Below are 27,076 nucleotides of genomic sequence, written 5' to 3' on the forward strand. Positions count from 1 at the left end.
GTGCCAGGTGTTGTGCTAAGGACTTTACAAATGTTATTTTAATTGATCTTCAAACCAATCCTGGAAGGTAAGTGCTAATATTACCCCCATTTTATAGATGATGTGTCTGAGGCTGGATTTGAACTTTCTGACTCCAGACCTAGAATTCTAGCTACTTCTTCTCTTCATTATCCATAGGCTAAGAATTCCTAACTTTGTGTGTGTATGTCTTGGTCCCCTTGGGCCTTCTGAGGTGATCTGCTATTTATGCCATAGCTTTTACCTTTAGGTTCTCACCGTGTACTTTGTTGACTGTTGTTGGGGATCTTCCTTTTTGTAATAACCCGAAAATCTTGCAATATGCCTATTATTCTCATGTCTGGACATCAACACTATAATGGGTTCTCCTATATTTTTCTCTTCTTCCTTCTTTTTCCTTATATTTACTTAGCAATCCTCTAGCACTCAAATGTTCCAAGACTAATGTGAGAAGGAAGTCATTTTTGCCAAAGACACTGCTTTTAATGGCAGGTCAAGAGGTTACCATTTGGTACATTGGGAAAGCCATTGGCTGTGTATTACTCCAATGATCTGAAAAAGTTTGTCTTTCCCATAAATTTCTCATTATTTCTCAGAAAGCCAGGGGTATCATGTTATTATTATTCAGGCATGTTGCCACTTCAATTATTTCACAAATGAAGAAACTTAGAATATCCAAATGAGTTTCCAGGTGTTACACCACAAGGGAGATGGGAACAGAACTGCACTGACTCTCTAATCCCTTCACTTGAATACTTCACCTGCATAGAATTGTCAATGGTCTTGTCCCAGACAGAATTCAAATACCATGAGAAGTGGACATGAGCGAGGGGACTGGGAACCTTGCTCTTGAATCAGGCAATTAGGTTTGAGAAGTACCATGCTTCCCATCCTACTGTCTAGTGATCCAGCTTTGGGAATGGATACAGACCCTGCAGGAGATGCTGAATGCTCTCACTACAGAGGAGAAGAAAGTCAAATTCATGTACGAGAACAACTTAATTAAGAAGTGTCTCATCTAATCTTCAGAACTTTTCTGAGGGGCACTGAATTCCTTCAAAGGTTGTCGGAAGCCTTCAACTTCAGTAGCATCTTCCAGGCCTCTCCTGGATGACTAATCTCCTTAATGTATTAGAAAATCAATTCTGAGTGTAAAGGTTAGAGGGTCATCTAGCTGAGCCCAACAGCCTAATCATATCAAGTGCTGGGAAAGCTTTTAGCCATCAATGTTATTATTCTTTAAAGAAGAATAGGCTACAAGTAAAATGAAATGAATTTAACCTAAGCCTATTCTTCAGCTACAGCTTTGAAAAGATTCATTGTGAAACTCCCATTCCCTACCCTGTTATTTTCTGAAAGGACTGTCTAGTTTTTCTAGAGAAAGGGTCAAAGAGGCACACAAGAGACTGGTGTTAAAGACCTCATTTTTACCCACAAGCTTCCAAAATGGGCTCTGGCAAACTGAACTATTAAGTGCAGACCAGAACAGAAAACAGGACTGGGTTGTTGTGGGTTTGTATGTTTGTGTGTTTTAATTCAATATCAACTGAAGCTGAAAAGCCCTTCACACAGAGGATCTCAGGCAGAATGCATAAAGGATTGCTTGTACTGGAGAAGATATGGCTGACTGAGGAGAGAGTGACTTAACTCTCTTGAGGCTCACAGAGGTTTAGTAGACACTCCATTTCTATTGAGGACAGAACAGAAAGAGAATGAGAAATTTAATGATAAGACTTTTAAGTCTCTAAGTTGCAGAACAATTGCCGACCAGGATTTGTAGAGGAAGCTTCCTTACTGTGACTTCCTTACACTAATGAAATCCCAGGTCTGGTCAATAGAATAATAAATGAGAAAGTGATGGAACAGTAAGGGAAAAAGAAAAAAATCACAAGATAGAAAGGACCCCGAAAGAAGTTGCTATCTTGAAAGGGGAGGGGGGACAATGAGAACATGAAGAGGATAGTATTTGGAGCACTTAGGTAAAGAAATTACTTTACATACATTATCCCCTTCTGTATTTCACAATAGTTCTGAGGATGTAATAAGAATAGATTTCATATGTGTTCTTTTAAGTTTACAAAGCAGTGGTTTCATTCTATCCTCACTATAATCCTGTGTGTAAATATGGTTATTATCCCCATTTTATAGGGCAAAAAATTGAGGGAAACTGAGGCTAAGACCTTTGTCATTAGGGTTTCACAGTTAGGAAGAATCTGAGGCATGACTAAAACTCAGGTTTTCTTAACAGGCCTAATACTCTAACAACTGAATTTGGTAGGTGAATTGATTTCCTTGCTTTAGAAATGAATAATTCTTGGGAAAACACACACATATATAATTTCCTTTTTTCCCTAAATAATTATTCCATAAATTTTATTTATTTTAAATTATTCTATAATTTTATTTTGTTTTAAATTATTCCCTAAATTTTCTGTTTTTTGTTTTTGTTTTTGCCTTATAACATCTTTATTCAGGATTAGTTTTTTTTTTTTAATTTGCATTTAACTTTTGTATATATTTGTAGTTACCATCTTTATACTTAAACACACATATTTATGCTGTTTTTCTTCCTCTCTCTCCTCCTATTTTACAATGTAAATTCCTTGCAAGTAGAGATTAGTGAGTACAGATTGTTTCATTCTTTGCACTTGTAGCCCTAACACCTAAAACAGTTACTGGCACAGGTTGTTATTTTCTTTCTTTCTTTCAAAATTTTATTTCAAATTTTTAAAATTGAAGCTTTTTATTTTCAAAACATAAGCAAAGGTAATTTTTCACCATTGACTCTTGCAAAAACAGGTTGTTATTTTTGTTCAGTTGTGTCTAACTTTTCATGATCCCATTTGAGATTTTCTTGGCAAAGATATTAGAGTGGTCTGCCACTTCCTTCTCCAGCTCATTATGCAGATGAATAAACTGAGGCAGAGTGAAATATCTTGGTTAGGGTCACACACCTAGTGAGTGTCTGAGGCTGTATTTGAATTCATGAAAATGAGGATTCCTAATTCCAAATCTAGTGCTCTACCCACTAAGTCACCCACTCTCCCCATAGCACATAATAGGAGCTTAATAAATGCTTTTTGATGGAAAGGTTTGAATTGTTATTGTTATTATCATTATGAAGAAATTGAGATTCAGATCAGTTAAAAATGACTTGTTCAAATCACACAGCTATTTCAGAGATATATTTTGAACACAGGTCTTCCTGCAAGCCTAGCACTTCATCCACCATATCACAGCTCTAATGCAAGCTATTTATAAGAAAGGAACTTTCTGACAAAGAGTGGTTATGAGAACAAGTTGTTTAGATCTTTAAAAATGAAATAGAAATCCACTATGTATTACAAAATTGCTCCAAAGCATTCCCATCTGAAGTTAAAGGGCTAGGCAATGTGACTCCTAGCTGGCTGTTCCAGCCCAGGGATTATATGCAAATAAATAAACAAACAAAATAACAAATAAATAAAAACAAATGAACAGATTAAAAAAAATAAAAACAAACAAATAAATAAATAATGCATGAAAAATAAAGGCATGAAAAATAAAGGAATGAAAAAGCCTGACACCAAGTTGGAAAGCCTGTCAAAGCTTTGTCATGGACCGTATGTTTAAATTTTTTTTTTTTTTAAAGAAACAGTCTAGCTGTAGAAAGTTCAGAAAGTCCCATCACTTGATTAGCTCCAAGGAGAGAGATTTTTCATCTGTACCACTTTATATATTATTAAGTAATAAGGGTTGAAATCTATATAGGCAGAGAATAGTCTACTCTGACAAGATCAATGATTCATTAAGATTAGCTATATTTACTCCCCAATAGAGTATAAACTCCATGAAAGCAGGAACTGTGTCTTTCTATTTCATTCCAACTTGAGTGGGATCCTTTCTATGAAGTCCCCCAAATCTGATTCATTAGCCACTTTCCCCTTCCTTTTCTCTGGTCACAGAGGAATGAGTATCCTTACTCCTTACTAAGGCTGAACAGTATCTCTGATTTTTCATGAACTCTTTCTCATTTTCTTTCCATCATACTCAGGTCTTTCCAATCCTAAACAAAACAAAATAAAAACTTTCCTAACTCTTACATCTGATCTGGTTGCCAATTTCTCATATTCTTTATTGCCAAACTTCTGTAAAAGTTTGTCTATGCCCAGAATTTCCCATGGAGCTTACCTTATTCACTCTTTTTTTCAACCTTTTGGAGACTGACTTCCTCTTCCACCATTACATTGAAACTTGTTCCCCCAGAAGTCCCTTATGACCTTTTAATGATCACATGCAGTGACCATGTTCAGTTCTCATTCTTGTTGGTTTTTCCATAGCACCCAGTATTGTTACCCCCTTTTTCTTTCTGAACATTCTCTCTTCCTTTGGCCTCAGAGACACCTCCTATTTCTTTCAACATTGCTTCTGTCTTCTTTCCTGGTTATTTACACTCTTTCTAACCCTTCAAGGGTAAGTGTGTTTTCCAAGGAGAATTTGACACTGACTTCTTGTCTCTTCCCTCTACACTCTCTCCCTTGGCAGTCTTACTCATTCTCATGGCTTCAACTATCAGCTCTAAACCAAAAACTCCCAAATCTGTATCTCTAATCTTGACCTTTTGTTTTAATCTCCAGATACACACCTCCCTCAGTCTTTCTACTAGACTCTCTTCTATTTAATACAGCATGGCCACACCCAAGCTTATTATCCTTCCCTCTGAGCTCCTTTTTCTTCTCCTCAGCCTTAGTTATTTTCTCAATAGTGTGGCTTTTTAAGTGGAAACTTGGATTTTATGGTTGACACTTCTCCCATATCTAATAAATTACCACTTCAGCCAATCAACTAGTATTTACTAAGCACCTATTAGTAGCTAGTCAACTAGGGGGGAGCAGTGGACAGAGCACTGGGTCTGGAATTAGCAAAACCCAAGTTCAAATCTGAACTTAGACATTTACTAGCTGTATGACTCTGAAAATGTCACTTAACTCTGTTTGCCTCAATTTCTTCATCTGTAAAATGAGCTGGAAAAGAAAATGGCAAATCACTCCAGTATCTTTGACCATAAAACCCCGTCATATGAGCTCACCATATGACTGAAAAACAACTGAGCAACAATATGATGATCCATACTAATTTCTGGGGATACAAAGAAAGGAGGAATGACCATCCCTGCCCTCGATGAGTTTACATTCTAGTGAAGGGCAACATTAAAAAAAAAAAAAAACTGTGGTACAGACAAGAGGTAGATGGGAGTAGAGAGAGTGTTATTTGTTATTGTTTCATCCTCTTGAAGAGGATCAATGACATCAGGATGGTGGTATCTTGATTTGCAAGTAAACTTGACTTAAGTGACACAAAGCTGTGCAAAGTCACCAGCCTTATTCTTTCCTCCAGAGTCATCCGCCAGACATAGGTCAGGATAATTGATGGTGGCCCTCTCCTGGCCTTTTTAAACCAAGGTCTTCTCTAGATCTCATTTTGTCTGAGGCAACACCCATTCAGTGGTAACAATGGAGGCAAAAGATGGCCTAGTTTGCCTTCATAAAGACAAACATATTCAAAAAGAAGAAGGCACTAACAGCTGAGGGAACTGGGAAAGGTTTCTTGTAGGAGGTGAGATTTGAACTGGGTGTTGAAGGAAGCACCACAGAAGCTAAAAGATGGAGCAGGGGAAGGATGGAGATGGGAGGAGAGGTAAGCAGACCATTTCAGGCATAAGGAATAGCCAGTGCAAGGCAAGGTGATGAGAAATGATGTGAGAACAATAAGTACACTAATCCCATTTGGTATTCCTCCACAATGCTATTTTTTCTCTCTACCTCCACTGGTGTTACATAAGAAGAGTTTCATTATCTTCTTGAACTATTCAAACAACCTTCCAATAAGTCTTCTGTCTCATTTTTATGACCCTTCACAACTTCATATCAACCCTATACTGAAATCTTTCTCATACCTTGGATCATAGATTTAGAATAGGAATATGAAGCAACTGAGTTTCTTCAAGAAACTTCAAGAAATTGAGGGATGTTTAGTAATGTACTTCAGGTTACAAAGGTAATTAAAATTGAAGAAAGGATTTGAACTCAAGGTTTTTGACTTCAACTTTAGTATTCCCATCATGGAACCATAATCTAACTCTGCTTCTCCTCTGCTCAAAAATTGGAGTGTTAAATAATGGAAAAAACCTCAATAGAAAGAGAAAGGAAAAATATTAATTTGAAATTTCAATATGGAAAAAATAGTGAACAAAGACAGAGGTTACCTGTTGTCTACTGAATGAAGTTTAAAATTGTTTTGCTTGGCATTTAATTCTTTCCAAAGTCTAGCACTATCCTATTTTTTTCCCCAACCTTATGTTGTGCTACATTCTATCACATACTGTAGCCAAACCAAACTACCCTATATCTCTGAACAAACTCTGAACTTTCCTGTCTCCATATTTCCCATGCCTGGAGTATTCTTCCTTCCTTTCATTATCTAAATCCCAATTTAAATGCCATCTCCTCCATGAAACCTTTGCTTATATCTCCCAGTCACAGTAACATGAATTGAGGTCATCTAGACTAATCTACTTTTTACCAATGAGTAAATGAGTCCAAGAGAGATAAAGTATCTTATGCAGTCAAAACAACCAGAAAGTGCTCCAGGTAATTTTTGAATGCAGATCTCTATTTCCAAGTTCATGGTGTCATGCTATATGTGATATAGATATTAAGTATAGACAGTAAAGACATTTGCCCACTTGCACCTCTGGTGTGTTTTTCCTGCTTCATTCTAAATTATAAAATCATAATACCAAATCATTTACTGTCTATTAAAATGGAACCTATTCTAATCTTTATAGTGTCATTTAGAGCATGCCTTTTAGGTGCCACTAGATGGCACATCTGAGTAGAATGCTGTATCTGAGTCAGAAAAACTCAAGTTCAAATCCTTACATGTTTCCTAGGTATGTGGCTCTGAGTGCGCACACACACACACACACACACAGAGGCAGTATGTACACACACACATGTGCATGCACCAGTGTGCATAGACATATGTGTGTACATATGTGTATGCATGGATAGGCTTGGATGTGTCTATATATGTACATAAGCATATGTGCATTTATATATGTGTCTATATATGTTTATATATATATTTGTGTGTGCATATGTATATGTATGTGTATGTGTATGTTTGTGTGTATAAATGTATTCATAGATATATATGTATATGAATAAGTGTATAAATATACATATGCATATGTATAAGTATACATATGAATCCGTATATGTATGCATAGGTATATATGTATGTGTGTATAAATGTATCTGTGCATATATATGTATAGGCATATATGTATACATGTGTGTCTCTATATATGCATAGGTTTATAAATATATGTGTATAAATGTATATGTATGTATAGCTATATAGGTATATGTATGTGTCTATATATGTATGCATAAGATATATGTGTATCTGTATATGTATGGAATATATGTATATGTGTATAAATGCATATATATTCTAGATATATATGTATACAAATCTGTAAATGTATATGCATATAAATGCATGTGTGTTATATATGTATGCAAAGGTATATGTGCATATGTATGTATGTATGTATATATATATATATATATATATATATATGTATATATATGGAGAGAGAGAGAGAAATTACCTTGTTTGATCCTCATAATAGTCCCAAGAATGAGGTTCTATTATTATACTTATTTTACATTTGTAAAATGTTTCACAAACTTGAAAGCACTATATAAATGCTATTATTATTATTACTATATAAATATTATCATTCTTATTTTTTAATTGCTTGTCCATTGCTTGATAATTCCTCCTCCTCCTCCTTCTTCTCCTCCTCCTCCTTCTCCTCCTCCTCCTCCTCTTCCTCCTCCTTCTCCTCTTCCTCTTCTTCCTCCTCTTTCTCCTCTTCCTCCTCTTCCTCCTCTTCCTTCTCCTCCTCCTCCTCCTTCTTCTTCTTCTAAGAAATAGCCTAATTGCAGTAACTTCAGAGTCTCATCACCAGATTAACTTCAATGTGGTTGGATTTTTCATCTGTACTATTTCACATGGACCAACTATTAAGTTATAGAAAGTTTGTGATCTACACTGGCAAAGGGTTCCCCACCCTGACAAGATCATTAGTTCTTTAAGACTGGCTATATTTTATCCCCCAGTAGGCTATAAACTCCATGAGAACAAAGACTATGTCTTTCTGTCTCCCTGCAGGACTTAACATAGTCTTTGCACACTCCAGACCTTTTGTTGAAATGAATGATCTCGGGCCCTTCTGAGGCAGAGAGAATTCGTGTTATCTGCTAGCTACTGAGCAGGGGATACAGGATATTGCTAGGAGAAAACCAGCATGGACCCTCTAATAACATACCTTGGTTGTCATAGGACGTGATGACTTGTGTCTGCTGATGGTGCTGTGTCTGGGCCACATTTCCTATTTAAGTAAGAGAAAAAATACTGCAGTGACCATTGGGACTGGGATGGAATTTCCCTCAAGGCAGAGCAAGCCTTTAGGAGAGGCAAGTTATCCAAATGCTGCCAACATTTCCCCTCTCCCCTTCCTTCTCCCTCCCACACCAGGGTCCAACTCAGCAGGGAGACCTTTCATCAGTGTCCCAAAACAGATTGAGTTTCCTTCATTACCAGAGAGCTGATCCGAAGCTTAGAAGGAGTGGCACAGAGTCAAGTAGTCTTTGTGACCACAAACGAGGCCCTTGTCCCTTGTAAATCACTGCCCTGGAAAATCATTCTCCCAGCCCCACCTTATCCCTGTCCCATGATTAGTATCTGAGCTTTGATTTTGTTGCATTCAAAAATTGAAGTGATTTTTCCAATTTCAAATTTATAACTTTCAAAGGAATTAAAAGTTTCAGCATCTCTTAGGAGGAACTTATATGATTATATAAAAGTTGATGCTACAATTTTTATCTACTACCTATCTATGCTTTGGATAACAATTCTGTCCCATTCTGGTCCCCTTGGTTTCCCTCTCCAAGGAGGGAATCTAGAAAAGGAAAGTAGTCATCCTAATCCTGCCACTGAACTCTACCATGAATGACTTTGGGCAATCCACTTCCATTCTCTGAGTCCCAGATTTACAGAATCACTGAATGTGAAAGTTGGAAGGGGTTTTAGTGGGCATCTCCTCAAATCAAACATGAAATGAATCCCAACCAAAATAAATCTGTAAAATGCTGAGAGTGGACTAAATAATTTCTATGGTAATTTCATTTCTAGTATTCTTTGATTTGGAATCAATCATGCTCTCATTTGGTTAACTAAGTGAGGAATTTGGGGGAAGAGAGGAATTAGGGTTCTGGCATCAGGGGGCACTGACACTAAGGGACTGAACCCATCAGTCTTTCCTCCTACTTTCTCCCTCTGACTATTTACCTTTCTGTATTACTTTTCTGTATCATCCTTACAACCTTAAATCCTAGTGAGGTAAAGAAAAGCTTCTTTTTAAAAGTAGGGAATGATGGGATCAGGTGGATAATAATAAATACTCACATACATACAAATATATTTCACAATAAATTTGTGAGATAGGGTAATGCAAGTAGTAGCATACCAATTTTATGGATGAGAAACTGGAGGCACAGAGGTCTCAACAGGGTCACTTACATTCACACACAAATCTTTTGACTCCAAGGTCAATGTTCATTTCTTTTTCTCATCCCCAAAATATGCACATCAAAGATGTTTCTTCATATATAATATGAAGCCAAGATAGAGATAGCCATATAGATTTGATTTTTACAAACCCACTTTCCTAACATCCTACTCAAACTGTAGACAATAGTAGTGAGGAGCCTACTTTCAGGTTATCCTTCATTTCTTGTTTTATCTAAATTCTGATTTCTTTTTGTCCCTGAAATGATTTGGGTGACTTCTGTATGTTCCCTAATTCCTCTTTCTGACTCTACCACAAAAGGAGGTCTAAGCTTTTCCTTTCTTCTTTCTTCTTTGTCATAGAATCAAAGAATATAGAGATGTAAGGGACCCTAAAACTAATTAGTCTAACTTCCTCATTTTATAGAAATCTAGTCCCAGAGACCCAGAAAGAGAGTGTCATATTTTATAATCTCCAGAGGCTATACTACTAAGGGAAGAACTAAGCTATTCTGAATTTCCTGGGGTTATGCTTCTTTATCCTGCCACTTTCTACTTCTTCCTCAGCAGTGATTCCTCCCATCAGAGTGTTCCTCCCCCCCCCCCTTTTTTTTTTTTTTTCATTTTTAGCTGTGAGAACTATAATCAAATTATCATTAACATTGCCCCTGGGAATGGCTTGTTAAAATTGAGTGACCCTCCCCCCCTCACCATCCCAGTAAAATCCCCATTTCCCAGACCAATCCATATTTCCTTGCCCACAATACTGTTTTATCTCTGTCTCTGTCTTTCTGTCTCTTCCTTTATCTCTGTCTGTCTCTGTCTTTGTCTCTTTCTCTGTATCTTCCTATCTAACTCTCTGTCTCAATCTCTGTCTCTATCTCCATCTCTGTCTCTATCTCTCTGTCTGTCTGTCTGTTTCTCTGTAAACTCTTTGAGGACAGAGATTGTCTTGTTTTTGCATTTTTATTCTGAGTTATCAGTGTTTGGTGCATATTAACCACTTAATAAATACTTTTTTTTTTTCATTTCTCAAGGTCACCCAGATAGTAATTAACAGAGCTAGTATTCTAAGTCCTTTGAATGTCTTTTAACTCCCAATTTCTTTCTCTTTATTTTCTTTAAACATTTTTGACATCTTTTTTCTTTTTATCTCACATTTTCCTCCTGTATCCTTTCTTTTCCTCTTCCAAATAGCTATCCCATATAAAAATAATATTAATAAAAAGAATAACAAGAGAAATAAAAATCTGCAAAATTAATGAATACATTGAAAAAATTTGTCAATATATAAAATATTTCCCATTTGTGGATAACCCTCCCTTAAATCCCTCTCCACTTCTGTAAAGGAATGAGGTGAAGTTTCTATTCATCTCTCTTACTTGGTGTCAAGCTTGTCCTTTTGTAACATTCATTTTTGCATGTTTTGTGGTTATTTCTACTTCTCTTTTTACTACACCAGAATGATTCCTTGAGCTTAGAGATTTAGCATCTTCTAGTGCATCTCATTATTTCTCTTCAGTTAGGGTCAAAGCCAAGCCCATAGCAGAGAACTGGCCTCAAAGCAGCCTCCTGTGGGCATGCAGCAGCTTCCTTCTAGTGGATCTCCTGGCCTCTTACCCAAACTCTCTTTGAGACTGACAATTGTCCCTAAGTCTCCCAGAAATCAATAAAACCTTGTGCTTGGTGGGAATTTCTGGCCCTTCAACTTATCCCTGAAGACAGGAAGGCTGAGTTTCTGCATAAGACAGCTGGCTGTCTCCCCCTCCTCCTCTCACCCCCCCTCAATGCAGGGGGGGGGGAGTGAGGAAACCAGATCCTGGGGAAGGGAATCCTCTAGGAGGAGGATTGGCTGGCACTGATGGACGATTGATATTTATAGACATGACTGTACAGTTGATTTCCATATGTAACAACAGAGCTGTACAGTGCTGCTAGGTAGAGTTCACCAAAGGACTAGGAAACAGCGAATAGAAACACAGGGTAATACACAGCCAGGAAAGTGGGCACTGCTCCATCCTGAGCACAGCCGGTTGGGTGGCAGTGTTGCCAGGCTGAATTTCTCAACAATTTGGTATATTTGCTCTGCCTTTAGAAATTATGTGGGTTATAAAGTGAAATTATAACAGAGGAGGAAATATTTTAAATGGCCAGAACCTATATTCAATGATGTGTCAGTAAAACCTAAAGTTTTAAAGGAATCAAAGAATTATCTACAAAATTATAAAAGACCTATATGAACAGAACACCAAATAAAGATATTAAATAATTCAATTTTAGAAAAAGAAATTGAAGTGATTGGAAAGAAACTACCAAGGGGGAAATAAGCCTGCTTCAGATTGAATTAAGAGAGAATTCCATTACTTTTAAAGAACAATTAAGAACAATTATGCAAATTGTTCCCAAAGAATTAGGAAAACAGATCAATTTTGCCAAATTCCTTTTATGACACAAAGATAGTTCTAGAACTGAAATGTAAGGAGCATAAAGCAAAGAATAGAAAGTAAAGGCTAATACCATTCATAAATATCAATTCAAGAATTTGAAAAAAAAAAATCCTAGCTTAAAAACTTATATCTAATGATAGTTGGTTTATTTTCCCCTGCCCCCAATTTTGGCCACTGGAGTAAGCATCCTATTATTAGATAAACCTTAACACACCTCAAACTATTGTCTGACTCTAGAGTAATGGTTCTCAAAATGTGATCTGTAAACCCTAGGCACTCCTAAGACCATTTCAAAGAGTTCTTTTTCATAAAAATATTTTAAAATAATGTTAAATTTAAATTTTTGTTTAATTTAATAAATAAAATTTTAATTTAAAACAATATTAAAATACTTTCATTAACATATTTCTCCCTTTTCCATTTACTTATCTGTATGAGGCAGATTTTCTTCAAAGACTTCAAATAAAACAGCAGAAAAAGTGACAACCAATTTGTCTCCTATTAAGCCAGATATGAAAGAATTTTGTAAAAATATATAAAACAATTCCTACTTCTTGCTATATTTTTTTGCTTTGGATAATATTATTATTATTAATATTATTTTAATAAGATGTTATGATAACAGGTAATGGATTTATTAGTTATTTTAAAAGAATAAATAATTTTAAAAATTATCAGTTTTAATTTTTAGTGCAATAAATATTAATATATATAATCCACAGAAATAAAACTCTTTGGGAGCCTTAATATTTTAAAACTGTCAAGAAGTCCTGATGCCAAAAAGTTTGAGAATACTGACCTAGAGACTATACTTAAGATTTCACAAAATTGATCTGGTTAAAGAAATCAAGAGACCTGAATTAGAATCCCATATTGGCTATTTGTCAAGCATGTCATTATGGCAAGTCATGATTACGCTGGATCTTAGTTTTCTTATGTATAAAAAAGGAAGAATAAAACTTGAATTAAATGCCTCACAAGATTGGAGAGATGGGAACTTCTTCCTAAAACTTAATTCATTTTTGTGTCCCTCGTTTTTCTCATATATCTCAGGGGATCTCTCAAGATTGTTGTGGGGTTAAAAATGAACCACAAGACTTGAAAGATCTTTTAAAAAATAAAATTCATTCTAGAAATGGTGGGCTGCGTATTCAATGAATAAATGTTAAATAAGTGAAAAGGGAAAGGAATAATAGACAGTCCATATTTCCAAGTAAGTACACTAATCAAAGAGACTAACTTACTGCTTTCCCAGCTCAGAGTCTCCCCGGGACATACATGGAGTAAAAGCAGAAGTCAGCAGATTTCACCTAGCTTCTGGTCATGACTTGGCTAGAAAGCCATTAGATTAACCTGAGAGAAGTCAGGCACAGGCTCATAGATTTAGAGTTGGAAGGAATCTAAAGGTCATGGAGACCAACTCTTTCATTTTCTAGAGAAGGAAACCAGAGCCCAGGGAAGTAATTACAAAGGTCACACAGGTATGAAAAAGCTGACTCCAGATCCAGCACTCTTTCCACTGGACCTCTTGGCAATAAATATAGAATTGGAATTTTAAAGTTGGACAATGTTCCATCAGGGCTGGCCCAGTGCTGGCACTGGCTTTTACTATTTCTGAATATTTGTTTGGGGCTTTGGTTAGATGGGAAAGACTTAGGAATGCTGTTGTAGAAGACAGTAAATCTTTCCACACATAACAGCACTTTGGAACCTGTATGAAAAAGGTATCCTGTGAGTGATAACAGAGAAACTGCTGTACTAGCATCGACAAGGACCTTTGGCTCACCCAAAGAATTGCTGTTACTACGGATTGGAGAGAGGAAAGTGGGGTCTGTATCCATCCGCTAGTCCTGATTTTTCTTTTTAAATTTTTCAGGGGAGGGGTTTGATGAGGCAGTTGGGGTTAAGTGACTTGATTTGCCCAGGGTCACACAGCTAGTGAATGTTAAATGTTTGAGGCAGAATCTGAACTCCAGTCCTCCTGACTTCAAGGCTAATGCTCTATTTAATGCATTATCTAGCTTTACTCCTAGTTCTGATTCTTTGTTTATACAGATATCATGGGAATCTGAGATGCAGAGATCACTGCAGCTCAAAGCAACCTCAGATAAAATCTAATCTGGCCCCTTTTCTTTATGAATTGAAGATGACTAGGACACAATTGCTTGCCCCAAATCATACAGGTCTGCAGTGGCAAAGCAGGATTCAACTTAGATTTTCCAGCTCCCAATTCAGGATTCTTTTAGGGTATATGGGGGTGGGCAAGAGGAGGAGGGAAGGCCAGGGAAGTCTGAGAGAGGAATTAGGACCTCCGATTTCATCAGTTTAGAGAACTTCAAGTTAGAAAAAAAAAAGCACCAATGTAAATCCTCAATTGTTCTGGACTTAGAAATTTGGCTGGGGGCAATGAGACATTCATTGGGTGACTTGTCCAGGCTCACATATCTAGTACATATAGGAGGAAGGTCTTGAACCCAGATTGTGACCCCTAAATTTCTCTTCCTACTACTGGCTTTTCTCCAATGTTTTTTTCCCCACTGTCCTTTTCAGCATCCTTCCATAACTCTCTTCTTGATGAATTCCATTAAAAAAAAAAACAAAAACAAACAGAAGCACCTTTGAGGTCAGCTTTTATTCAGCTCCTAAATCAGATTTTTCTAGCTCACAGTCACATTTCTTTTAGGATTAGCCTGATTTCTCAGAGTTTGATTCTGTGATTCAAAACTGTCTTAATGGGAGTGTTGGCTGAATGGTTTGTAATCTCTGTTAATGGCATTAAGTAGGTCTCTGAAAGGACAGAGGACTTGGGATAATGATAATTGTTGTCATACAATAATATTTCACATATATATGAGCTTTTAAAGTTTATAATATATATTGTATATATACATATATGTGTAAGTATACCTTGAAGTGTATATATACATACATATGTGTATATATGCATATATGTAAATGTATGTGTGTATAAATATCTATCTATCTATCTATCTATCTATCAATATCTTAGGATCTATTGATATCTCCATTTTTTACAGATGAGAAAAATCAAGGCTAAGAGAGAAGATGTGACTTTCCCTGGATCATGTAGCTAATTAAGTATCTGAGGCAGGATTTAAATTCAGGTCATCTTGAATTTAAGTCACTTAATATTCTATCCATGATGCCTCCTAGCTACCTAATAAAACATAATTTATATTTTATTAATGTTCTTTTTTCCCTCGATCTCTATCGATTTTTACTTTTTCACCACCTTTCCCATCTCAATAAGGTCCTTCCCTTGTAACAAACAGCTAAGCAAAACAAAAGCAGCACACTGGCCTATGTCTAAAAATCTGTGCTTCATTCTGTATCCATCATTTCTCTTGCAAGGTTAGAAAGGTTAGAGAGACACAAATTGAAGGGGCTTAAAAAAAGCCAAAGTCTTCAAAAAATAGCGCACACACACACACACACACACACACACACACACACACACATGGGTTATGAGCAACAGTTACCAAAGCAGCCCAGGATCTGGCCTCTTTGAATTGGCTTATAGATCCCATCCTCAGAGAACTTATCTTTGGACTGGAAGAGAAGGAAGTAGTGGGATGCGTGTGGATTGAATGGTTACATGGATTGAATCACAGAACAGAAAGCTTCAGAGTCTTTCCTAGACTAACATGTTATCATATTCTTTGCTCCCAGATCATTATGGAATCACAGAATTCTTGGCCTATCTCTGTTAGTAATTTTGATCAAAATCTAAATATAATCAGGTTTCAGAGAGGAGATCATTTTAAAGCAAAAAATCCTTCCTGATAGTTCAATACATTCAGCCTGAATTCTTTAGCTTCAAGTAGCTGAAAAAGTCTTCTGAGATCCTTTAGTTCAGTCTTTGGACTCTCTAGGCTTCAAGAGGAACAAGGTCACCATGACCTTGTGTCATAGATAGAACAACATTTGGGCCTAATAGGTATTTCAGAACCAGTCTACAAGCCTGGTCCAACTTTAGTTGTTGTCATTCCTTTTCAGGAATACTGAATTCTCAGAGATTTAAAAGGAGGTAAGAAAATAAAAGAGGTGAATGAGATTGGGGTTTCAGTTTCCTAATATATAAAATAGACTAAGTTAATCTATTGCTCAAGTTTCTTCCAGCTCTAACATTCCATCACCCCCTGTGACCTCTTCCCAGACATTTACCTCGAAGGTCATTTCCTTCAAATTTCTGCCTTCTTCGGTTTCCATTTCCGATTCCCTGGAAGCCTGTGAAACAATGAGTTGGCATGAGACATGACACAGCAGTTAGACATTTAGTTAAGACATTTTAAAAGCTTTGAATAAAAACTTTATTGTGAACTTAACTTTAAAGAATAATAAATACAAGTAAGTTTACATTTACAGCTAAGTTTATAAAAGATTCAAAATCTACCAGGGATCTCTAACATATATGCTATATTTATCAGCTATATTCCTTTCCATTGCCTTTTTTTTGGTCCAATAACAGTGTATTATTTGTATATTTTCCTCATCTCCTATTATAGTAGATATGCATGCTACTTAGTTCTGGCATTTTTTTGTCATGCTAGTTCATGAATTTTTTTCTTTCATTCATTCATCAAATATTTATTAACTATCTACCATGTGCCAGGTACAGGGCAAAGCACTGGTGATACAAAAAGAGGCAAAAGAATTCAAGGAACTTGCAATCTAATTAGTAAGACAATATGCAAACAAATATATTCAAAGTAAGCCGTATACAAGATAAATAAGACATAACAGTGGTTAAGAAAGGCTTCCTATAAAAGATAGGATTTTAGCTGAGTCTTAATGGAAATCAGAGAGATCAGTAGTCACAGATGAGAGAGAACATTCCAGGAATGAAGAATAGTCCTAAAGAGAATAGATTTAGAGTTAGAACCTTAGAGGCCACCTATTTCTACTCACACATTTTACACATGGAAAAACTGAGGTCTATAGAGGTTAAATAATTTTCCAAAGTTTCACAGGTAAATAGTGTCTGAGGTGGGATTTAAACTCAAGTTTCCGGATGCTAGAGTCATCATGCCATACTGGGCCCCTTGTCCCACTGATGAGTTTCTCCCAGATTTAAATACCTTGCAGCTGATATGTCTCCAACCATTACTTTTTTCAGCTTCCTATTATGTGTTGACTTCTCATTAAAATGTTATCTCCTTGAGAGCTGGGGCTATTATCTTTTAGCAGCTTATATTTTACCCTCAGTACCAAACACTATGCCTAGCATATAGCAGGCACTTAATAAATGCTTGCTACACTTGCTTTTCCCACTGTATACCTTCAGCAATTTTCTACTTGACAATTTATCTAGGGCAGTTGAGTTAAATCCAAAGGGTGGGGGACTTTAAATATAGAGATCCTTGCATATTGACTTACTTTTAAAATGTAATATTATCTATGTTTTATTGTAATTTTAAGTTTTATTTTAGTTGACATTTCCCAATGATGTTCTAATCTGGTTCTGGCCATTCCAGAATGTTGCTGGCCACATGGATAACACCTTTGATCCAGGGTACTGTATTCCACTTAACATCATGGCTGATGAGGATAATCAGTAATGGGTAAAGCAAAGGCAGGAGGCTTCCTATAGCTTTGGGGTTTCTCTTTCCTACAAAATATGGCTGCTTACTTCTTAAAGAAGTAAGCATGGACCAGACTGCAAATAAGAAGCACTTTTGTGATAGATTCCTTAATTTTTTTGAGTTTATGGACCTTGTTGGAGGGGAAGAAAAAGAAGGAAACATTTATTAAGTACTTACTATATGCCATGCACTGTGCTAGACATTTTACATACATTACGTCACTTGACCATCACAACAATCCTGGGAGATAAATACTATTACTATCCCTATTTAATAGTTGAGAAAACTGAGAAGGCAGGAAGGAGTTAAGTGACTTGCTCAAGGTTACACAACTGGCCAATGTCCAAGCACATAATGAACTCAGGTCTCCCTGACTCCAAATCCAATACTCTAGCCACTATACTACCTACCTGGGTAGGAATATATATTTGGTGTGTGTGTGTGTGTGTGTGTGTGTGTGTGTGTGTGTGTGTGTGTATGTGTGTATTCCTCTTTTGTCAAATTAGGAGAGTAGATAAGGGATTAGATATATGACAATCTAGTAGAGTGGATAGAGAGCTGGCCTGAAAACAAAGAACTAAATTCATATCCTATCTCCTATATATATTGGTCAGTCATTAACCTCTCAGTGCTCTCAGTATCATGAACCACAATTGCAGGGGAGGCAATTGGAAGTTTTTTTTCCTGGGCATTCCCTATATTAAGAAAGTGGCAGCTGCAACTCCTATCTCTAAATTAGATGCTCTCTGAGGTGTCTCCTGGTTGTCTCTGATCAAGAATTAACTTGAGAAGGCCTTTTGGATAGACTTTCATCAAAATCTCAGGCCTTTCATTCATACTACTACCTCAGAACTTAACCATACCAGCCCCCTAGAACATGCTCTATTCTGTATGTAAGATGTCTTCAGATTGGGCCCCTGAAGATTCATTCACAGATATTTACTAACCCAGATACCTGATTTGATCTCCCTTCTTTTCTGGTATTTGAAAGAAAACAAATGACTTCTGCCTTCATTAACATCAGATCCTTGACAGTCAGAGATGCAATCAAATGGTATAGCCCAGTATTATGCGTAGCAAATTTCTGCTTCACTCTTTCCAAATTTCTGTGATTCAGAGTAATGGACTACTTGAGTAAAAATTCTCTTCCATTGTTACACTATCTTCTGCTCTCTCAACTCCACCCACCTCAGATATATCTCTCCTGAACCCTTGGAAAAAACTGTTCTATCATTAACAAATTTCCCTCAATCCTCTGACATTTGAATAGAAAAAAAATGATGTGATGTTCATGACTATGGAGTCTAATCATATCTTAGTAAGTCAGAATGAGGGTTTACTTTCTTATTCTGGATCCTTGGGAAGAGGATGTACACCAAAGGAGGGATTTTGTAAAATTGGTGTCACTATCTCTACCAAAGAGCTAAAGGTAGATAGGAAGAATTTTTGTTTCTTTAATGATCTTCCCATATTCATTTAGGCCACATAATTCCTTCTTTAACATGTTAGGGATTTCTCTCCATGAAGGAATTGGGCTCCCTGGATAGAACTACAGCTCAATCATTTTGACTAAGCTGACCCACCTGTTTAGTTAAATGATAGGCCTGACCAATTCCCCTCCCATCCTCACATACACATGGAACTGAGTAATTGTTTGAAATGCCAGTAGCCACTTATTACTGATATAGTCAAGGGAGGCATTTCATTGGAAAATAATTGCTGTTCTTCTTTTAGGTCACAAGATGATTTTAGAATTCACCAGTAAAACATTTCAAGAAAAAAAATTAATTCTAAAAGAAGTTTAAGGAGAAAGAATATTCTTGAGCTTTAGTCTCTGCTAGGATTTCTCCAAGGTCATATTCAGGTGCATGAATTATAATGTTGGAAGAAACAGGGGTGGATTTATGAATTGCCTATTCAGCCTATTATAAACTACTGTTACTTTTCTGATTCTGATAATCATTTTGGGGTTTTTCTTTATTCTTTCACCCACTTTCAGTAGTGCCAGATCTCTCAAGGCAGAAATATATAGCACGATACCAGGGAATAAATAAGGTAATGTAGGTAGAAAACCACCAAAACCCACCAAAATCTTGATCTAGCCTCTCAGGTTCTGAAATCCTTTTTGGAGAACTCTATGTTACAAGGGAATTATACAGCACATCTCAATAACAGAATTGAGAGACAGAATGGACAAAGTATAATTTCTTAATCAGTATCCTATTACCTCTGCTAATTGCCTAATTATTTTAACCCAAAGCTTCCAAGCTCTCTAGCTAGTTTAGTGCTGTCCCTCCCACCTAGAGAATCTCAGAGAATTGCCTTTGGCCCCCATGTCTCTTCTGAGTCCAGGACACCTGTTGGTATTCCCAGAACTCCTGAATCTATTTATTTTCCTTGCTTGTGTGTGGTGTCTAGGTTAGCTCCCAGGAGGCTTTCAGAGCCTCTCCAGCTGTAATTGACAGGGACAAAGACATCTTCAGCATCGACACTTCAGGTAGGCAGGTAGGAGGTGGAAATTAAATGGGTTCAAGAGCTCTGGGGATGGAATTGGAGCCAGAGGCAGAACAGCAGCAAAAAAATATAAACAGCTTTAGTGTAGGAGGCTAAAAAGAAGTTACACAATGCATTTCACAGAACTTTCATTAGGCCTTGTTTTCAAAGAAAGAAAGCTTAGTAAGGTGGGTGCCTACTTATAATTAATGCAGTGAATACTTAGCTTCTCTGTTGATGAAATAGACTACTGATAATTAATGGCCCTCAAATCCTTAAAAATGAACTCTTTTCATCATCATCATCTTCAAGTAAATAACAAGCATTATTAAACTCTTAATATATGTGATACATTCACTATTTTAAGGGCTGCCAAAACCAAAGAAATCATCCCTAACCTTTAAAAAAATAGAATAGTTTTGAAAGTAGTCCCAAGTCTTTGTTTTCCACCTGCCTAAGAAAGCCTTCAGGATGGAAAGCAAATTAGGTCATTATATTTGGGAATCAGGAGTCCTATACTCTAGTCCTGGCTTAGCCCCTGACTAGTTATGATCATTTCTCTTTTTTGGGACTCAGTTTCCTCATCTGTACAATAAAAGGCTTTAACTAGGGAATTCCCAGAGTTTCCTCAAACTTTAATCTTCTCTGGTTCTATGATTTTATTCCTCTCATGATAGATATGGCATGGTAAGCACCTTCCTTCTAGAGATTAAATCAATTTCTCATCTTTCATTTCTTTATCTTCCCCCACCCAAAGAAACATCCTCAGGAAATTTCATCTCTAAAGAAACTGAGGGCCCAAGAAGGTCATTCCCTTCAGCCACAAAGCCAATCTTTGGCAAGCTTGTATTCTTGAAATTTACATTTCTGCCCAGTGTGGAAAACTGGACCCAGAACTACACAAAGCTGCTTTCTGGGTTCTTGTGAACTTTGCTGAGCTGGGGAACCAGGCAAATGAAAACCCAGACTGCCTTTAATATCAGCATCTTTAACTTGCCTCTCTGATCTGCAAGCTTGATAGAGTACCTAGCGAGGATATTATATTATTGTTCTTGTTGACAGAGGTGATGAACAGAGACAGGGTCAGTAAAATGGACTCATCCAAGTCCCTCTTTGGTTCAAACCCTCCAGTGGCTGCAGCACTTCAAGGTCCCCGGGGTTTCTTTCCTAGCTAGCTTCTCTGAGACTAGACAAAGTTCAAACAGCCTTTAGCATAAGACTCTGAATAACGTCCTTTCCCCCTGATTTCCCATCGGGGAGCAGTGTCTGGTTGAAAGACCGATCTTATATCCGGCAAATGTAGATTTGCTATCTCAGGGGCTCTTGGGCTTGCAGAAATCTATCAAAACACAGGTGGGAAATAAAGTAACGATTTTAGGAGGCCGGGGAATCCAGTGGTGGGGAGCGGCTACGTAGGGGCTTCCCCCTCAGGGCTGGCGGGGAGCAGGGAGCGGACCCTGTTTCGGAGTCCTGCCCGAGTCCTGTCTCCCAGCGCCTGTGCTCTCCGAGCGGTGCAATTGCTCCGCGTCCTGCAGGAGCGGGCACCCACACTGGGACCGGGCACCCTAGAGAGACCGACCTTAGGGGCACCTTCCCCGCCCCTTTCCGGACTCCGGGACTAGCAATGCTTGCTTGCTTGTTTGTTACCTCGGCGTTGCAGCGAAGAAGCAGGATCCGTCTGTCTGTCCCTCTGCACAGTCCGTCTCTTCTCGGAGTGAACTATAAGGAGCATATCTATGGTTATTTCACAGTTTTCTTTTTTCAACTCCATGGCACCTGTTAGCTGTGCGCATTGGCCCTCACTGCCCGCCCCACACGCAGCTGCAGCAGCAGCGGCCGGCTGTCGTCCCCGATGCGGCGTCTTGCGGCGAATGACACTGTTTATTTTCCTCCCTTTGAGCTGAGAGCTCCCCCTCACTCAAAACGAACACACAAACAGCATTTCGCTGACTCTGCCAAACACGCCATTAGTGCCCAGGAGAGATCTACCCTAATGAAGAGGTTATAAGTCACCTTTGAAAAGAAATCCCGGTGCGGATCCATTACCCACAGTGGAGGAAGGAGAGCGCTAAAGAGAGAACAGTTCTGGTTTCACAAGGACTTCTCCCTCTGCTCCCACCCCCTCCTCTTTCCCTCTCTCTTTCCCCATGTTCTCTTTGCCTTCCTGCCCTTTTCATTTTGACCACTTGCCTTCTGTATTAATACTTTTCTCAGAACTAGTTTATGCTTGGCTGGGTTCTCTTTGGAAGCTTCGAAGCTTCCTTATTGCCGAGAAAAGGGGGATTTTCCTTCCTCCTGCTCCCCAGGTAGAAATTTTACATTTCAGGCAAAAACTTTTAAAATTTCTTTAAAAAAAAAAAAAAAAAGGCAAAAAATGAGGAACAAGAGAACTCACGTCTGAATAGGTGTGAGAAATGGGATAGTATCCCTTTTGCATCTTCAGATACCCCAACCTCTCTCATATACATCCAAATATATGTGTATCTGTACCATACATATGAAACCAATTATATGTGCGTGTGAATATATATATATCCCCTCTCATATGTATATATATTTGGATACATATGTATGGATCTAAGTTTATGTGGATATCTATACATGCATATATATGTACTCCAATCCATATATGTATACATATAAAAGGGGTCAACTGCATTTGCATACATATATACATATGTGTATTTATTAATCTACTGGAGAAGAAAGGTAAATAAAGTAGTTTGCAAGGGAATAAGGGAGAGTAAGAGATTGAGAGACTGAGAGAGAAGAGAGATCTCTGTAGTCAATTGATCATCACACTAGTCAGATTGGGTAATGGGATCTCCTGAGTGTTTGACTGACAGCACACAGTAATGCAGAGTGAAAGTCTTGAAAATGCTTTCTCAGTTAAAAGTCTGATCTTTCCTTCATTCCTCATACTGATTCCCTTCCCCATCTTTTCTCACTTTCTCTTGCCTTTCAAATAGGCTAGCCAAGAGACAGAGAGGGAACAGTATGATTTAGCAATTAGGAGGGACCCTATTTAGCTGGCCACTGAGATTTGGAGAAGGCTTGAGCTGAGAAATCCTTTCTAATTTTATCTCAGGCTCCTATCCTGTCACCTAGCTGGTAGCTGCAAGACATTTGGCTGGTGGTCTCTGGGGTAATGTTAACACCTGTGGGTGACAGGCCTTGGCAATTCTATTCTATGATTCTACATGCTTAGAAAACTCATTCATCATGCATAGGATGTATGCCATCTCAACCTAGGGTCCAAGTCCTTGCTTCAGATCACACAGTCAATAGAACTAACTAGCTAACTCTTCAAGAGACATTTGTTCCCTCTCAGGCCTGTCAGCTCACCCTTATTTTGAAACTAAAGATTCCTCCCTGACTATCATAGCTCCACAATATCCTGTGGATTGTTAACTTCTTAAACTGACCTTTAACAACATGGGGTCCAGGCAAGCTTTGGGCAGCTTTATTTGGCAGTCCTGGAGAAAGTTGGGAGCATGCAAGGGAGTGCCATACTCTCTCTAATAGAGATAGGGATTGGAACTAAGTTCTAAATGGTGTAAAGAACTCCTAAGAGAGAAAACTCCTAGTAATATAGATTGACAACTTTTCTTGCAACTTAGTTTTAAAGAGTTGCCTTGAAACTTGAGGTTCAGTGACTTGCCCAAGATCACTATTATCATGTGTTAGAAATAAGACTTCAACCTAGGTCTTTATCACACATTATCATATGTTAGAAACAGGACTTCCACCTAGGTCTTCCTGGCTTTGAGGCTAGCTTTCTAATTTTTATGGTGCTTCTTCCACTTCAAATGATCCTAATTCTAATCATAGACATATAAATAAAGGTGAGTTTATATCTCCATATTTTTATTGAATTGCAAAAGTAGTCATTTTATCATTCATGTGATAGAGTTTATAAAACATAAAAAGATAATACAGGATAGGAACCTCTCTCAAGACTACTATCTGAATTGTATTAAATTCAGAGAAGAATGAAATAATAATATCTAACACATACCCACCTACTCTTCTTCCTTTCCCCCACCTCCACCCACACTTGATACAAGTCAATGAAGGATATTTGATCATTGTTGTCAGACTGGATTCTACCTGTCCCTCAGACTTCTGTTCTCCCCCTAAGGCTCTACCTCCATCATTGTAGTTCAAGTCATGATGGATCACTGCTCTCTGGAAGACTTGAAATATTGGGCTAGGGATTTGGAAAACAGGGAATTGAGTTCATTTACAAGCATACCTTGGAAACATTGAAGATTCAGTTCTAGATCACCACAATAGAACAAATATTTTAGTAAAGGGAATCACATGGATTTTTTTGTTTCCCAATGCATATAAAAGTTACATTTACATTATAATGTAGTCTATTAAGTATATAATAGTATCGTGTCTAAAAAAAAGCAATGTACATACCCTTAATTAAAAAAAATTATTGCTATAAAATGCTAACCATTATCTGAACTTTCAGTGAGTCATAATCTTTATGCTAGTGGAGGGTCTTGCCTCTATGTTGATGGGTGCTGCCTGATCAGGGTAGTGGTAACTAAAGATTGGGGTAGCTATGTCAATTTTTAAAATAAGACAACAATGAGCTCCCCATTTGACTCTTCCATCTGAACACTTAGAGGTTATTTATTGTAGGGTAATTAATCGGTCTAGTTCCAATATTGTGTTTCAGGGAATAGGGAAGTCTAAGGAGAAGGGGAGAATAGTCAGTTGGTAGAGAAATCAAAATACACAACACTTATCGATTAAGTTCATCATCTTATATAGGAGTGGTTGGTGGCTCCCCAAATAATTACATTAGTAACATCAAAAATAATCAAACAGATTAAGTTTAGAAGAAGTGTGATGTAGCAGAATGAACTTTTGATTGGGGAACATGATTTAAATCTCATCTCTTATTTAAGTCTGTGTCCTTGAGTAATTTATGTGTCCTAAGGTGAGTTTCATCACCCATAAAATGGAAATAATACTTGGACTTCACACCTTGTAGATCAAAGGAGAAAATGTAAACAAAATATCTGGTAAATCTTATAGTGTTGTATAAATATGAAAGTAATTTCCCTCCCAACTTTTCTAGAACTTCCACTTCCTCCAACTTACACTGTATTTTGTTCTTTGATAGTTGTGAAAGAGGAAAATAGTTCAACATATTATACCTTTAAACTACATAGCTACATTGTATAAGAAGCTGTTTTTGGTATTATATTATTCAGTCATTTTCAGTTTTGTCTGACTCTTCATGACCTCATTTGACATTTTCTTAGCAAGGATAAATGGTTTGCTTTTTCATTCTCCAAATCATTTTATAGATGAGGAAACTGAGTCAAATAGGGTTATATGATTTGCCCAGATTCACACTGCTAGTAAGAGTCTGAGACTGGATTTTAACTCAGGTCTTCCTGACTCGAGGCTTACAATTCTATCCATATTTTCTTGTACAACATGACAAAATTGGAAATATGTTTAAAAGGATTTCACATATTTAACCTAGATCAGTTTGCTTGCTGGCTTGGGGAAGAGGGAGAGAAAGGAGGAAAGGAGAAAAATTCGAAAGACAAAATCTTACAAAATTGAATGCTGAAAACTATCTTTACATGAATTTGGAAAAATATAACGCTATTGGAAAAAGAAAAAGGAAGAGAAAAAAAACATTCTACCCATAGGACACTTAGCTGCTCTCATGGATTTCAGTCTAGTAGATATATACATACAGAAATAGCTATCAAATCCCCAGAATCAAATATAAAATCTTCATTTTGGCTTTTAAATCTTCACAACATGACTCTGTTCTATATTTCTAGCTTTATTACATATTATTATCCCCCCCATTACTCTTATGTTACATAAAGACTGGCTTTCTTGTTGTTCTTCTTTTGTACTGGCTGCTTCCCATGCCTAGAATGGTCTATCTCCTTGCCTCTAACTGTAAGGGGCTGAAACTCTTGAGGAAATGCACTGAGGTTGGACAATCGAGCATTTGAGGCTAATTACTGATTGGGCAATACTCTATAAGAATATGCTTGGAAAATGGCCCTTCCCATTATCCTGTACTGGCCCAATAGTTTGGTGTATACAGAGAATTGTGGAAGGGACCAGGAGGTGCAGTGAGACCAGCCAGGGTCACTTCTGCGAGAGAGACAAGGCGGTCAGGTTGCAGAGATTCTACGAGTCCTCTCTCTTCACTTCTACCTCTAAAGACCAAGAATAAAGACTTTTGCTTATCTTGACTCCTGCTGATTCTAAGGTATCCAGGTTGCTAACATGGTCGCCCCATCTAATTTTTGGTCTCCCTTTGTTCCTACAAGATTCAATTTTGAAATATCAAACTAATGTAAAAGTGTAATAAGAGCTAGTCCTTCCTACCAGGGAGACTGATCCTACTGGATCATTTGAACCCCTGGAGTTCTGAGCTTGTCAATTCTTCGGGTTAAGGTGAAAGGCAAGACTAGCAAGTACATAAGCATAAGATCAGAAATGGAGCAAGTCAAAACTCTTATGTCAATCAATGTAGGAATGAGCCCCTGAATTGACTCTATACTTTCTGGGTGATAGAGAGAGAGCGGACCTAAACAAAAAAACAACAAAAAAGTAAGACAAGAGATGTTTGAAGTGCTATGTTAGTTCTATCAGTAGACAACCATAACAACTGGAAACTTATGTGAAAAGCATAAATGAACACATATGTAGAACTCAAAGAGTCCACAATCCTATATATTTATGACAGTACAACAAAGGGAAAAGAAAACTGGAAGGGTATGGTACACTGGGCAGGTATAGTAAAGGTGAGAAAAAGGAGTCACATTCTTTTCCCTTCAGACCTTCTAGACTAAGAAGATAGGAAAGTCCCTTTATCTACAAAGGATCCCATCTGTG

General features: G+C 37.4%; 1 protein-coding gene across 1 annotated transcript in view; it reads right to left on the reverse strand.

Annotated features, from left to right (window-relative positions):
- Positions 1-22,073, reverse strand: part of KY (kyphoscoliosis peptidase) — a 100,396-nt gene extending 78,323 nt beyond the window's left edge. The window contains exons 1-3 of the mRNA XM_074302115.1: positions 21,830-22,073; positions 16,272-16,334; positions 8,399-8,461 (exon numbers count right to left, since the gene is read on the reverse strand). Of these exons, the coding sequence (XP_074158216.1) occupies positions 8,399-8,461; positions 16,272-16,334; positions 21,830-21,953 (250 nt within the window). The 5' untranslated portion in view covers positions 21,954-22,073. The remainder of the gene's footprint in view (positions 1-8,398; positions 8,462-16,271; positions 16,335-21,829) is intronic.
- Positions 22,074-27,076: the final 5,003 nt, after the last annotated feature.

Source organism: Sminthopsis crassicaudata, chromosome 3, assembly GCF_048593235.1.
Source record: "Sminthopsis crassicaudata isolate SCR6 chromosome 3, ASM4859323v1, whole genome shotgun sequence".
NCBI lineage: Eukaryota > Metazoa > Chordata > Mammalia > Dasyuromorphia > Dasyuridae > Sminthopsis > Sminthopsis crassicaudata.